The 14,856-nt window shown below is 46.5% G+C and overlaps 1 protein-coding gene across 1 annotated transcript; it reads right to left on the bottom strand.

Moving 5' to 3' along the window:
* Positions 1-977: 977 nt before the first annotated feature.
* On the bottom strand, positions 978-12,977 carry LOC124149547 (glycine-rich cell wall structural protein 1.8-like). Its single transcript, XM_048395051.1, has 2 exons — positions 12,881-12,977; positions 978-2,659 (listed from the first exon to the last, which is right to left on the bottom strand). Exons 1-2 carry the CDS (start codon positions 12,975-12,977, stop codon positions 978-980), a joined length of 1,779 nt encoding a protein of 592 aa, XP_048251008.1.
* Between the last annotated feature and the right edge of the window lie 1,879 nt (positions 12,978-14,856).

Raw genomic sequence — 14,856 nt, 5'->3', positions numbered from 1 at the left:
TCTGCATCACTTCGGACTTTCCTCCCACATTAAGCTGACACGCCGTGATGTAACTGGAATATTGTTCAAAGCGGCGTTAAACCCAACTCACTCACTGGTGTATTCCTATACCCTGTCATCTGCGATCCTTTGGGACCCGGGTCAGAATACGTTCCCTGTTCCCTTTTTGTAATATTATTGCCGGGGTCTTACTTTGACCTACAAAACTAGGGACCCAGGGCCCCCCAATAATTAATTTCACGGGTCCTTAAGGAAATATGAGTGTCCTTTAAAGTACTGAAATGGTTCAGTTTCGTGTACTGTACTGTAAGATTAGATAATTACTTTTATTACAAGACCTTGTCAAGAAATTGGTACAATGAATTTCACTGTGCGTGCCTCGGGATGCAATGTATATATGCTTTTCTGCGTCCATTCTAAACTGCACCCTACACATGAACCATACAACGCCGAATACTTTATTAGTGGAATAGAACCAGACTGTCGTACCTTACACGACCTTGTGTGTGAGTGATGAGCGAACGCTTTAGCCACTGGAAGACTCGAGAATTTACGTGAGCACTGACGTTCTTTTATACACTGAATGTAACGACGAGGGAGCCCAGACAAGAGGCAAAGCAGCAGCCGTGGGCTGCAGATGATAAATCAAAGAAAATCAGTATCCGATCCCTCCGCCCCTCCCACCTGTTTCCGATCACTCCGCCCCTCTCACTTTCTTCCGTTCACTCAGCCCCTCCCACCCGTTTCCGTTCTCTCCGTCCTTCCCACCTGTTTCCGTTCTCTCCGATCCTCCGACCCGTTTCCGTTCTCTCCGTCCCTCCCACCCGTTTCCGTTCTCTCCGTCCCTCTCACCCGTTTCCGTTCTCTCCGTCCCTCTCACCTGTTTCCGCTCCCTCCCACCCTCCTACCTGTTTCCGTTCCCTCCGACCCTCCCAACTGATTCGGCTCCCTACGCCCCTCCTACCTGTTTCCGCTCCCTACGCCGCTCCCCACGCCCCGCCCACCTGTGTCCGCTTCCTCCGCCCCGCCCACCTGTGTCCGCTTCCTCCGCCCCGCCCACCTGTTTCCGCTTCCTCCGCCCACCTGTGTCCGCTTCCTCCGCCCCGCCCACCTGTTTCCGCTTCCTCCGCCCCGCCCACCTGTTTCCGCTTCCTCCGCCAAAAGTGTCCGCTTCCTCCGCCCGCCCACCTGTGTCCGCTTCCTCCGCCCGTCCCAACTGCTTCAGCTTCCTCCGCCCACCTGTGTCCGCTTCCTCCGCCCCGCCCACCTGTTCCGCTTCCTCCGCCCACCTGTGTCCGCTTCCTCCGCCCCGCCCACCTGTTTCCGCTTCCTCCGCCCACCTGTGTCCGCTTCCTCCGCCCACTTGTGTCCGCTTCCTCCGCCCCGTCCACCTGTTTCCGCTTCCTCCGCCCGTCCCAACTGCTTCCGCTTCCTCCGCCCACCTGTGTCCGCTTCCTCCGCCCCGCCCACCTGTGTCCGCTTCCTCCGCCCCGCCCACCTGTGTCCGCTTCCTCCGCCCCGCCCACCTGTTTCCGCTTCCTCCGCCCACCTGTGTCCGCTTCCTCCGCCCACCTGTTTCCGCTTCCTCCGCCCACCTGTGTCCGCTTCCTCCGCCCCGCCCACCTGTGTCCGCTTCCTCCGCCCCGCCCACCTGTGTCCGCTTCCTCCGCCCCGCCCACCTGTTTCCGCTTCCTCCGCCCCGCCCACCTGTGTCCGCTTCCTCCGCCCACCTGTGTCCGCTTCCTCCGCCCCGCCCACCTGTTTCCGCTTCCTCCGCCCACCTGTGTCCGCTTCCTCCGCCCACTTGTGTCCGCTTCCTCCGCCCCGCCCACCTGTTTCCGCTTCCTCCGCCCGTCCCAACTGCTTCCGCTTCCTCCGCCCACCTGTGTCCGCTTCCTCCGCCCCGCCCACCTGTGTCCGCTTCCTCCGCCCCGCCCACCTGTGTCCGCTTCCTCCGCCCCGCCCACCTGTTTCCGCTTCCTCCGCCCACCTGTCCGCTTCCTCCGCCCACCTGTGTCCGCTTCCTCCGCCCCGCCCACCTGTTTCCGCTTCCTCCGCCCACCTGTGTCCGCTTCCTCCGCCCCGCCCACCTGTGTCCGCTTCCTCCGCCCCGCCCACCTGTGTCCGCTTCCTCCGCCCCGCCCACCTGTTTCCGCTTCCTCCGCCCACCTGTGTCCGCTTCCTCCGCCCACCTGTGTCCGCTTCCTCCGCCCCGCCCACCTGTTTCCGCTTCCTCCGCCCACCTGTGTCCGCTTCCTCCGCCCCGCCCACCTGTTTCCGCTTCCTCCGCCCGTCCCAACTGCTTCCGCTTCCTCCGCCCACCTGTGTCCGCTTCCTCCGCCCCGCCCACCTGTTTCCGCTTCCTCCGCCCACCTGTGTCCGCTTCCTCCGCCCCGCCCACCTGTGTCCGCTTCCTCCGCCCCGCCCACCTGTGTCCGCTTCCTCCGCCCCGCCCACCTGTTTCCGCTTCCTCCGCCCACCTGTGTCCGCTTCCTCCGCCCACCTGTGTCCGCTTCCTCCGCCCCGCCCACCTGTTTCCGCTTCCTCCGCCCACCTGTGTCCGCTTCCTCCGCCCCGCCCACCTGTTTCCGCTTCCTCCGCCCACCTGTGTCCGCTTCCTCCGCCCCGCCCACCTGTTTCTCTCTTTCTCGGGCAGAAGCTTAAGTCATGGGTTTGAATCCCAATTCTCCCTGATAACGTTTCTATGTTTGACAGCACCATACCCTTGCTGGTGGGTTTCACCAAAGGTAAAGGTCCGAGACCTGCATCCTTTCCTCCCTTATCAAGACAAGACGGCGCTATATCCTGACATTCTGTTCGTAACGGCGTTAAACGCCAATCACTCACTCTACACGTTACAGGTTATGAAATCCAAGCTTGACGGTTCTATATCCGCCCTTGACCAACACGGACGTTCTGTCCGCTGTAATATCGACACTCCTATCACCACAGTTGGTATAGCTTCTTCTAAGAGTAATTCAGTACACCGGCCATGCGAAGCTCGCTTACCCGTACACAAAACAACATTATTGAGGAGAAATGGAATTTATGACGTGAAGGTATGTACTCGGAATACCTCTTATTATGGTGAGAAGTCAGTGACTTGTGTATTCATATTGTGTTTATTTCACCGCGTTGACGCATTGTGTGGTGAATACAGAGACATATGACACACATAATCTACAGAAGCCAAGTGTTTACCCAGGTATAATTTCATTACACACCGCCTCAATTTAAATACTTTTGGTTTTAATTTTCTTAAACGCGCATACGCGTATTTAGCATCTTCTCAGCACTGTCAATATGCTTACGCCCCTCCTGTTGCAGTGGACTTGCCCTTCGTGCCGTTGAGTGTTGGTGTTATCAAACAATGTCATGCGCTGTTTGACAATATTTGTCAGTCCCTAGATTGGTCATTTTCACAAACATGGCTGCTAGCAGACAAACGTTAACCCCCCATCAGATAGGTTGATATGGGACTGAGTTTCAGACACCGTTATTCCTACTGTCACCGACAAACGAAGGTGCAGGTTTCGTAGGATAATTAATATGTGGATTCATTGCCTTGTGAAGCTGTAATCTCATCAGCTGATCTGGAACTGGCTTCTCATTGGGTAGTAGTCTTTGTTGGATATGTACACCAAGCCAGGTAAGACACTAGTTCTAGCAGGGAGTTAGAAATGGCAGTAGAACTCAATTATTAATTTTACTGCAGTTTAATGAAACACTTGAAAAGGATTTCTCCAAATTATAATCAAATTACCAAATTTGAGTATGCTCATTCACATATTATTCTCTACAAAAACACACAACCCGCATAACTTTTATATTGACTCCTATTTTGAATATGGCGACGACAGCTGATTGAAACTGACACAGGGTAGATCGATTTTAAAACCAAATGATACAGATCTATAGCTTATAAAGCATAACTCTTGTGATGAAAGGGCTTAGGTCATATAACCTAGTGTTGAAGCGCAATACACAATATAACCCTCGTGATGAAGATGTTAATATGATATAACCCAGGTGATGAAGGGGCGTATGTCATATACCGCTTGTGATGCAGAGTGTTATGCAATATAACCCTAGTTATTCAGGGGATAATACATTTTTAACCCGAGTGATGCAGAGTGTTATACAATATAACCCTAGTTATGCAGGGGATAATACAATAAAACCCTAGTGATGCAGGGGATAATACAATATAACCCTAGTTTTGCAGGAGATAATACAATATAAACCTAGTTTTGCAGGGGATAATACAATATAACCCTAGTTATGCAGGGGATAATACAATAAAACCCAAGTGATGCCGAGTGTTATGCAATATAACCCTAGTTATGCAGGGGATAATACAATAAAACCCTAGTAATGCAGGGGATAATACAATGAAACCTAATGATGCAGAGTCTTTTGCAATATAACCCCAGTTATGCAGAGGATTATACAATATAACCCCAGTGATGAAGAGGGATTATATTATATTACCTCAATGATGAAGAGTGTTATCCAATATGATATAACTAGTGCAGCATAGTATAGCCCTCGTGATGCCGAAACTTGGATTATATGACATAACTCTTTTGATAATGAGGCCTGTGAAATATCAAATCGAGTGATGGAGACGCTAAACGTATATAACCCTAGAGGTGCAGGCGCTAAACGTATATAACCCTAGAGGTGCAGGCGCTAAACGTATATAACCCTAGAGGTGCAGACGCTTAACCCATATAACCCTAGAGGTGCAGACGCTAAACGTATATAACCCTAGAGGTGCAGACGCTAAACGTATATAACCCTAGAGGTGCAGACGCTAAACGTATATAACCCTAGAGGTGCAGACGCTTAACGTATATAACCCTAGAGGTGCAGACGCTTAACGTATATAACCCTGGAGGTGCAGACGCATAACGTATATAACCCTAGAGGTGCAGACGCTAAACGTATATAACCCTAGAGGTGCAGATGCATAACGTATATAACCCTAGAGGTGCAGACGCTTGACGTATATAACCCTAGCGGTGGAGACGCTTAACGTATATAACCCTAGCGGTGCAGACACTTAACGTATATAACCCTAGAGGTGCAGACGCTTAACGTATATAACCCTAGAGGTGCAGACGCTTAACGTATATAATATAACCCTGGTGATGTGAGATGTTTACTTGTATAACCCTGGTGATGGAAATGCTTAACTTATATTAGTATATAACCCTGAGATAACTCCTTATAAGGTAGTTAACCGTGCTACACTCATAATGTAGTATTAACATACTTTTCAAAATGGCGTAAAAAAGCTCACTCAGAATATCAATACATATTATTATATCGGTCAAAGACTCATTCACAGATATCTGATTTATGTTTACCTGATTTGAAACAAAGGTTAGGCCGTGCCACTGATCTACGCGTCGAGAGTCGCGCTTTGTAATTACGAAGTATATGTGTTGGCTGCGGCTAGCCAGGCACGTAGGCGGCATGTCCTTTGATGTCTATGTATTGTAAAGCTATATAGAATCACCTGTTGCCGCGTCTGTGTAGTCCAGGGAAGGCACGGGGTACGGCAGGTGTTGGGTTTAAGTGGTGTGTAGTTAAGGGATTTCAAACCCTCACTATGGACTGTTTAGTGACTTCGTACAGTCACGGAGAAGAGCAGATGTTTGGGCCTGGCGCATGCAGACCATGGTTTGTGATGGTCAGTGAACTGCCCGTCGTCGTCACAATTGTGTCTGTAAGTAACGTATTCTTGACATTTTATGTTTTTGAATGCTATGGTGGCCTTGTGGTTATCGTATTCGTCCTCACACTGAATGCTTGGTTTCGATTCCACACATTGACCTACGTCATAAAACTGGAATATTGCGGAGTGCGGCGTAAAACAACTAACCAATCCACACAATTTGTAAAGCCCTTTTCTGGCATCCGCTACGTGATATTGCTGGAATATAGCTAAAGGCGAAAAACACAACTCACTCCCATTGCAATCATTAGTATACTAGGGGGCACGGTTGGCCCAGTCCTCTAAGGCGCCGCGATTCGCTGTGCAGAGTTGCGTCCCTTGGGCACGCAAGAAACCTATGATTGTGGGTTCGAGTCCCGGTTCACCCCGATTATGTTTTTAGGTTTGTCAGCACCATACCCGTGCTCGTGGGTTTCACCGAAGTGGTAAACGTCTGAGGCCTGCATCACTTCGGGCTTCCCCCCCACATTAAGCTGACACGCCGTGATATAACTGGAATACTGTTAAAAGCGGCGTTAAACCCAACTCACTCATTAGTATACTAAAATATATTAACATCGAGCATATCTCTCAGTGATGTGGATTTTAGGCTGAAGAAATAGACTTCTTCTTATTATTGTTATTATTATTATTACATGATATGTAAAGGTACTCTTTTTATGAAAGATTAAGAATTGCTATCTATCTTTAGAACTCTCTGATTATCATCATGTTCATGATAATGGATGCATTTTCCACTCATCACATTCAGCTACAGTAAACTACGGTTATAACGAACACGCTTATAACGAACTGACGGATATAACGAACTTACTTTTTGGTCCCCACTATTTGCTGTAGTTATGCTGTATATATGCTTATAACGAACTACGGCTATAACGAACTAAAATTAGTAGTCCCTTTGAGTTCGTTATAACCGTAGTTTACTGTATGACGATTGAATGTCATATGCTAGTCAACAGCTGGTTGGGATATTCCGAGTGTGGCGCCTAAATGTGTGTGACTTGTTCTTGGAGAGGGTGTCATACAAACAGTATCCCATGTTGCCATGCAACTTTAGCATGATCAGCTATATTTTAAGTTAATAAAGGTAACTACACAATACACGTACACCATTTACTTACCCGTGAAGATCCGGGTTAGAATAGGTCTTAGCAACCCATGTTTGCCGTAAAAGGCGACTATAGTTGTCGTAAGAGGCGACTAACGGGATCGGGCGGCCAGGCTCGCTGACTTGGTTGATGCTTTTCATGGTATCCCATTTGCGTAGATCGATGCTCATGATGTCAATCACTGGATTGTCGTGTCCAGACTCAATTATTAAAAGACCGCCGTCATATAGCTTGAATATTGCTGGGTGCGGCGTTAAGCAGCAAACAAACAAACAATCTCCGTTTGCTGTCCTCTTGTGTTTCCTCAGTCCTATATACGCAAAACAACATAATTTGTTTTATGTGGCCATTTAAAAAAATATTACCAAAAATCGAATTTATGTGTCTGTATAGATGCTGGACAAAATTGACCAACCATTACGTAGCAACATGTTTATTAAGACTCACATGGTCAAGTCTATCTCAACACAATAACTGTTCTCAGTTCTATCAGGGATAAATAAATACCCTCATCAAACATGCCAGCACCCACTAGCGGGTTTATCATATCCCAGAGCGCTAATACCAGTGGGATTCCAGACCCGATACCGTTAAGTCGTGATAAAGACTTATGAGGACCTTTCGTCCGAGGAGCTGTTGATCCCACAAACACCCGAAAGTCCCCTACCACCCGGGGAGTTGCGTGTTTACCTATCTATTATATACAATATGATAAAAGTAGAATGGCCCGCACTATCAACAATGGCGTGTTGACCAATAGGCGGGACGCTGATAGGAGTAATAATGGCCACTTTATACTAGGAAAATGAAGTAGAAGGTTTGGCGTTATGAGTTCCTCTGTCTGCGTTATTGGCGTCAATAGGGGTGCCTGGCAATGGCTGAGTGTTGTTTTGTTGTCATGCTTTGATCAAACCCTACGAGTGAGTGAGTGAGTGAGTTGGGTTTAACGCCGCTTTGAACAGTATTCCAGTTATATCACGGCGTGTCAGCTTAATGTGGGAGGAAAGCCCGAAGTGATGCAGGTCTCGGACGTTTACCACTTCGTTGAAACCCACGAGCACGGGTATGGTGCTGACAAAGCTAGAAACATAATCTGGGCGAACCGGGTTCGAACCCACAATCACAGGTTTCTGACGTGCCCAAGGGACGCAACTCTGCACAGCGAATCGCGGCGCCTTAGACGACTGGGCCACCCGTGCCCCCCAAACCCTACGACTTGATTTTGATTAGAACGAGACATAAAACGATATCATTATTGAAACGAATTTCAGTGATACAAGATAGGCTGATTGATAGAGTCCCGGGTTCGATTCCCGATATGGGTACACTGTGGGGGCCCCCGCCGTGATGTGGCTGGTGTATCGTTAAAAGCGGCATAAAATAATACTCACTTACTACTGACACGAGTATATAAAAATCTGTATATATCCTTTCATTTCCTTATATATTTAAGAAATAAAAGACTCGTGGTCGTTGTTTATCGTACGATAAAACACTGCAGGGAGAATAAACCACGGGCGCAAAGAACAATGAAGAACGAAATGTGGTTTATTTCACGATAAAACATTGTTCTATCATGACGTCATTTCTGGAGAGTCGAACATGCGCTCGCAACAACTTGATGACGTCGTATAATGGACGACGTTATTTTTGAGATGGGAGTGTCTTGTCAGTTGTTCCCCATAGATGTAGCTGGGCAGCGCAAATAAACGCGATGGCCGAACGATCGGATCCAAAAGCGGGAGAAATATAACAATCTGTACTGGGAGAAAAGGTACGGGTAATCGACGTGAGGATTATGAGAGTATACGGGCAATATCCACCTATGCATAAAATGGACTTCTCCGACATTGCCGAGGTCGGATTCTATTGAGGGAGTCATCATTATTAGAATAGGGGTAAATATTTTTAAAACTTGCACATTTTATCATCATCCTCAACGAAGTTGTATATAATGCTGAAATCTCATATAAGAAATAAACGACTCGAGGTCGTTGTTTATCGTGCAATAAAACACTGAAAGCGCCCCTCATGCAGTGTTTTATTGTACGATAAGGGGCACGGGTGGCCCAGTCGTGTAAAGCGCCGCGATTCGCTGTGCAGAGTTGCGTCCCTTGGGCACGCCAGAAACCTATGATTGTGTTTTCGAATCCCGGTTCGCCCCGATTATGTTTCTAGGTTTGTCAGCACCATACCCATGCTCGTGGGTTTCATTGAAGTGGTAAACGTCTGAGACCTGCATCACTTCGGGCTTTCCTCCCACATTAAGCTGACACGCCGCGATATAACTGGAATACTGTTAAAAGCGGCGCTAAACCCAACTCACTCACTCACTCACTATTGTACGATAAACAACTCCCACTCGTCGTTTATTTCTTAAATATTCTGTGTATTTCTTTAGCCATTTCTTACACGAGTGTTTACCACAGTATATCAACGTCCTTCCATGTCGAAACGCTTAAGAATATTTGTCGCATTCTTATTTTTTTTAAAGCAAAAGGAGTGACAGAAAATAATACGAATTTGTTTTACCGTTGCGACACTGTATAAACATGAATAAGGGGAGTGTGGTCATTGACTAAACAGGCGGCCAGCAAATGCAGGAATTCATTTGGTGCAAGGAATATGGCGGAATACTTTAGAACTAAAAATATTACAAACACGTTGTAAAACGTTTCACTGAACCTGAAAAAGCAAAAGTCTCTGGAATTCCTATTCTTTTTTTTTCACACCCCTAAGCGACTTTTCTCCCCCCTACACCCCACACCTAACGGGGTAATCTTCTGAACAACATCGATGTGGGCCGTGGTCTTAGGCCTGGCTATTTTGAGACAAAGTCCTAAATTTGTCGACAAAGCACGAAACATGAACACCGCTAATGCATTGCTAAACACGAGGAGATCCACCAAGAGGTTCCCCATTGAATATATTGTGATTTGTGCTTTTGAGATGAATCGGCATCTTGCGCCCAGCACACAACAAATGTATATTGGCAGAGGAGTTATTTCGTTTGTATTTGGAGTCCCAACTTTGATAGAAACATTTCTGAGTATTGAGATGCATATTCTCCCGGTTCGATAAAATCCTTTTTATGAATTGGGATTTGAATTTCGAATACATGTTGTTTTATGCCGCACAGAGTTTGTTCACGACATACCAGTGGTTGACAGACTCCAACCTGCGCCGTGGGGAGATGGTGACACACAATCAGCCACCTATTTTGGCATCCTCATCCTCATTAGGATGCATATAAGGGACATTCTTTAACTTAAAGCAATACAGAAATGGTAAATGTGTTTTTTATGAACTCGGCTTATGTGATTTTGGTCTCCAGGGAACATTAAAAAGTTATATGAGTAAAACATTTAATAGTCTACCATTATTCGTCGTACAGCCGTAATTTTATATCAGGGATAAATGATATTTTTTTGTATTTGGTATTTCATTTCTGTGTTCCCCGTTACGGATTAGATCAAGCACCCAGGGTAGTTCCCTTCCTAGTAAGAAGAGTTAATAAAGACAATTTATGAAAGCGCAAGCTAAGTTATTAAATGTGTTTCGGTCACTAAGATACATAATTATGTTCGAAAATTAAACGCACTTCAATGGATAATCGATCAAATCTTCAATCTGTTTGTCTCGGGTCTCCGATTCGATCTGTCACGCCTAGCTACAGAATAAATCAATGATTTTACTGAGTGAAAATATGCTTGAGAATACACTGAAGGTAGGAGTACAAATTGAATGTATTTGACAACAGACTGGGCTATCAATAGCGTGATTGGGATGACAATCATTTTCAACACCTCCCCAACACACGGCTGGTTTGAAGCCAAACATGGCCCCACAACCTGAGGCCTCTGTGGCACGTTGAGAACGTTGTGCAACTCGAAGGGACCGCTTTGTAAGTTTGTTTTCTCACAAACGTCGCCATAAAAAATTGTTCGAGTTTGGAAGTCGCGTACTTGAAAACATACGATGTTTGAACAACGCCTGAAGCGACTTGCATCAATATAGTGTGGTAGCGTTCCAATCCTTGACGAATCGAGCTTGGTAATATTTTTACAGATTTATCGAGTCTAGTCTCTCTCTGCAATTGCTGTTCTGTAGAGTCCGATTTAATGGTGGAATAGATGTGGGGTGTAAGTCCATTGGCGGTCATAGCGGGGACATTCAGTTTCCAACCCTGACATTTCAGTGAGACGAGCAAACTCACGGGCTAAGCTGTCAGTGTTTTTAATTCACGCGGTGTACCATACGAATATAAGTACCCTTTGTGGTTTCCATTTAGTGTGTAAGGATAAGAGTGTCAAAATCATAAGAAATGTCCATTGTCCATTGTAGGATTTTCACTGTATCATAAGCATGTTTCTTATGAAGCACTATCAAGTGGGGATGATACCAGCTGTTCGCGAGACCGCCTCCGTGGTCTAGTGGTAGAGCGTCCGTCCGGAGAGGTCGGGGGTTCGATCCCCGGTCGCGTCATACCAAAAGACTTACAGAAATGGTACTTGAAATGGCACTCGGCATTAAAGGGCTAAAGGAAGGGGGTCAAATCAGATTCAGTATATTGTGCCTGAGTGGGGTATTCATGTGAAACTGCGGCATGGTATCTCAGTGGGCTAGCACTTTGAAATCGGCGTTAGTCCGGACTAGTACAAGTGCATGTACGTCGCTGTATAAGCGCAACAATCTTGAAAGCGGCGTTAAGTCCCATTTCACCTCACCTCACCTCACCTCACCTCACCTCACCAGGTGTTCGCGAAAAGATGAGCAAATCCTGCCCCACCCGTCATAAACCCCTGCTTGTAAGAGGCGACTAAAGGGATCGTGCTCAGGCTTCGTGACTTGGTTGATGCATATCATCGTATCCCATTTACGTATATCGATGCTCATGATGTCAGTCACTGGTTTGGGGGTCCATTTATTTACTGACTTCCATTATGTAGCTGGAATATTGCTCAGAGCTGCGTTAAACATCAAGCAACAAAACACAATGGCTTTCTGACCTTCCAGCATGTTTAAGAACAGCCGGAATCTGGAAGGGCGACCGCCGAGAAATCCCAAGGATGAGCTGGCTGTATTAGCGTAAGACTATACCCCTGACACAATGGCCGTCAACTCGTCAATCTGTTGGCTGATGCAAATGACTCCCCGTCCGCAGTTCCTCTATAAAAATACATATCTCAGTTTCAACCCCTAACCATATCATTTCTTCACTAATATGTATGTCCCTGTGAACCTAACGCTCACGATGAAGACCCCCCCCCCCCCCCACTCCCTCCGCCTACATACCACCCCCCGCATCGTTACTCACCCCAACATAGCTTCTTTGAAGTAAACCCAGCAAACGATAAAACCTTTTAACTTTTAAGATAACTTTTAAAACTTAAAAGTCAAACTCCGTCCTGTGAAAGGTTAGCTTTATTCATTTTATCTGAATGTTTATCCATAGCCTAATATCACATCTGGCAAGAAATATGTGTCATCAATGGGTTTATTGTTTCAAAGAGATGCGGACCTTGGCTAGATATTATTTACCTGGCATTACCTGTATGTATTCGTGTGTCTCGCTCTCGTGGAGGCGATCTCCCGACAAAGGGCCTCAGTTAAGCGCGTTAAGGCTGGATCTATGTACGTGTTGATGGAAAAAAGATTTAACTTCGAGGAGATGAAGCCCAGTTGTCCTGTAGATGATAGGATGTGGCGACAAGGAGAATCTGCTTGTAGCGTACACTTGGTAAGCCGGCATGTACATGCAACCCTCCTGTAACCCCCCCCCCCCCACACACACACACACACACACACTCACACTCACCCCCCTTCCCCAATTCTTACCCACCAGCTTACACCCAGGCACCGAACCGCGTCCCTCATCCCCCAAACACAAACCCATGAGCCCTTGAAAGAAAGAAGTATTACTTTGTTCAACTTGAATCCAAGGGCTGACTCCACCGCCCCTACATACACCCTGACACCGAATCCCCCCCCACCTTCCTCCCCCTATACACCCTTCCACCCCTACAACCTTCCTTCCTCACACCCCTCCTCCTCCCCGCACCCTCCACACACCCCTCCTTCCCCACGCACATCCTCCCCCGCCCCTCCCCCACGCCCACCATTCCTCCCCTACAAAATCTCCCCCCTCCCCGTCCTCCCAACACCCAGATGCAATTGAAAGCAATAAGAATACCCATATTCATCTGGAATCCGAGACAGCAGAATGGCAGTCTCCAGTCACAGAATATAACAACGTGACCCGCAGTTCAATGCGTTAACATTTACAATAATGTGGAGAAGTGCCAGTCATAGGCACATACACACGGGTGTTAATGACGTTTTAGTTGTGAGCCGTGAAGCGTCTCTGACACGAGTTTGCCAGCTTAAGGGACATACAGTCTGTGTTTGGAGGTGGAGGTAGATAATAAGAGATCATTTAACGTACACCAAACTGTAATCCATGGTGGTACTACCCGAACACACTTGATACCCCGGGTAGATTACTATGAGCGTTAGCTCCTGGAACCGGGGAATGGCTGGAGTACGGACATCTTTTAGGTTAGTAGTGTTTCTTTTGAACTGTTGACGCGCACTTTCCTGACCATTTTAATAAGACGTGAACTTTGTAGGGATATCAACTGTTTTCTTATTTGTTAGACTTTACTAGGATAATGCCTTCGCCTGGCCTGTAGTAGTGAACCGTGGTTACAAACAACACAGACGTTATCCACAAAGTTCCACCCTCTGAAGGGGGCACGGGTGGCCCAGTCGTCTAAGGCACCGCGATTCGCTGTGCAGAGTTGCGTCCCTTGGACACGCCAGAAACCTATGATTGTGGGTTCGAATCCCGGTTCACCCCGATTATGTTTCTAGGTTTGTCAGCGCCACACCCGTGCTCGTGGGTTTCACCGAAGTGGTAAACGTCCGAGACCTGCATCACTTGGGGCTTTCCTCTCACATTAAGCTGACACTTGAATACCGTTAAAAGCGGCGTTAAATCCAACTCACTCACTCCACCCTCTGAATGCTTATCACAGTCCTCATTTAAATATTCAATAAGAAACATGGATTTAAAAATATATTACTTGTACAGCTTGTAGGTTTATCATTGGCTGAGAATATTACTTGTTCTACATTTTGGTGGATCATTGGTTAAAATATATTAGCTGTTCCGCTTGTAGTTTTATCATTGGGTAAGGATATATCTTCTTGTATTGTGATGCTATGGTACCGGTATCCCCTCTCTAACCACTTTTTTCACAACGTTATATCACAGGAACCTAAAGTGTTGTATTTTTTTTAAACTAAAAGAGTCCTAAATCGGTGACTAACACCACAATTCTGTGAACCGTTGGTGCAGCAGGTTTGATTCAAACCATGTTGATTCCTATGTTTGTCTGCTAAATCATTTTGTATAATGAGAAAAAGGCGGAAATTTCACCATTACGGTAAGTACACAATGGCCCTAATTACGTAATTACGATTGGACATTGGTACCAGGCTGTATAGCATTGTCCTTAATTAAACACGTTTTCATTTTTGGCTACATACGAAATGTAGGTACATATCAACGCTGTGTATTCTTCTTTTGAAAGGCTTTATTTCCATCAGTAAACCATTCGATACCGTTAATGTAGGATACGATTATACAACTTGTTGTATTCATTTGAATGAATTTATATTTGGTTTAACGCCGCTGTGAACAGTATTTCAGTTATATCACGTGGTGCAGCTTAGCGTGGGACCCCCCCCCCCAAAAAAAAAAAAAATAATAAATAAAAAAAAATAATGCTGTTCTCGGACACCCACGAGCACGGATATGGTGCTGACAAACATTGTATCAATTGACTTCGTCACAGTGAACGGTCAGAAATGATATGAACGCCGTTCATCAGACAACTATTACTACGGAGTGAGCCAGTGGGGTTTAGGCCGTTTTAGCAATATTTAAACTACAGCACGACGGGTAAAAGACAGTTAGAAAGCATTGCCACATTAACA

The sequence above is a fragment of the Haliotis rufescens genome, unplaced genomic scaffold (genome assembly GCF_023055435.1).
Source record: "Haliotis rufescens isolate VD_foot unplaced genomic scaffold, xgHalRufe1.0.p SCAF_139, whole genome shotgun sequence".
Classification (NCBI taxonomy): Eukaryota; Metazoa; Mollusca; class Gastropoda; order Lepetellida; family Haliotidae; genus Haliotis; species Haliotis rufescens.
The sequence above is the reverse complement of the archived record's forward strand: the minus strand, read 5'-3'. Positions and strand labels throughout refer to the sequence as shown.

Excerpts from the sequence above, each read along its gene's own strand:
- LOC124149547 (XM_048395051.1), bottom strand. The coding sequence starts at position 12,977 with ATGGTGGGCGTGGGGGAGGGGCGGGGGAGGATGTGCGTGGGGAAGGAG. Across the intron at positions 2,660-12,880 it reads GGGTGTGAGGAAGGAAGGTT|CTTCTGCCCGAGAAAGAGAG; the intron begins GTAGGGGTGGAA and ends CCATGACTTAAG.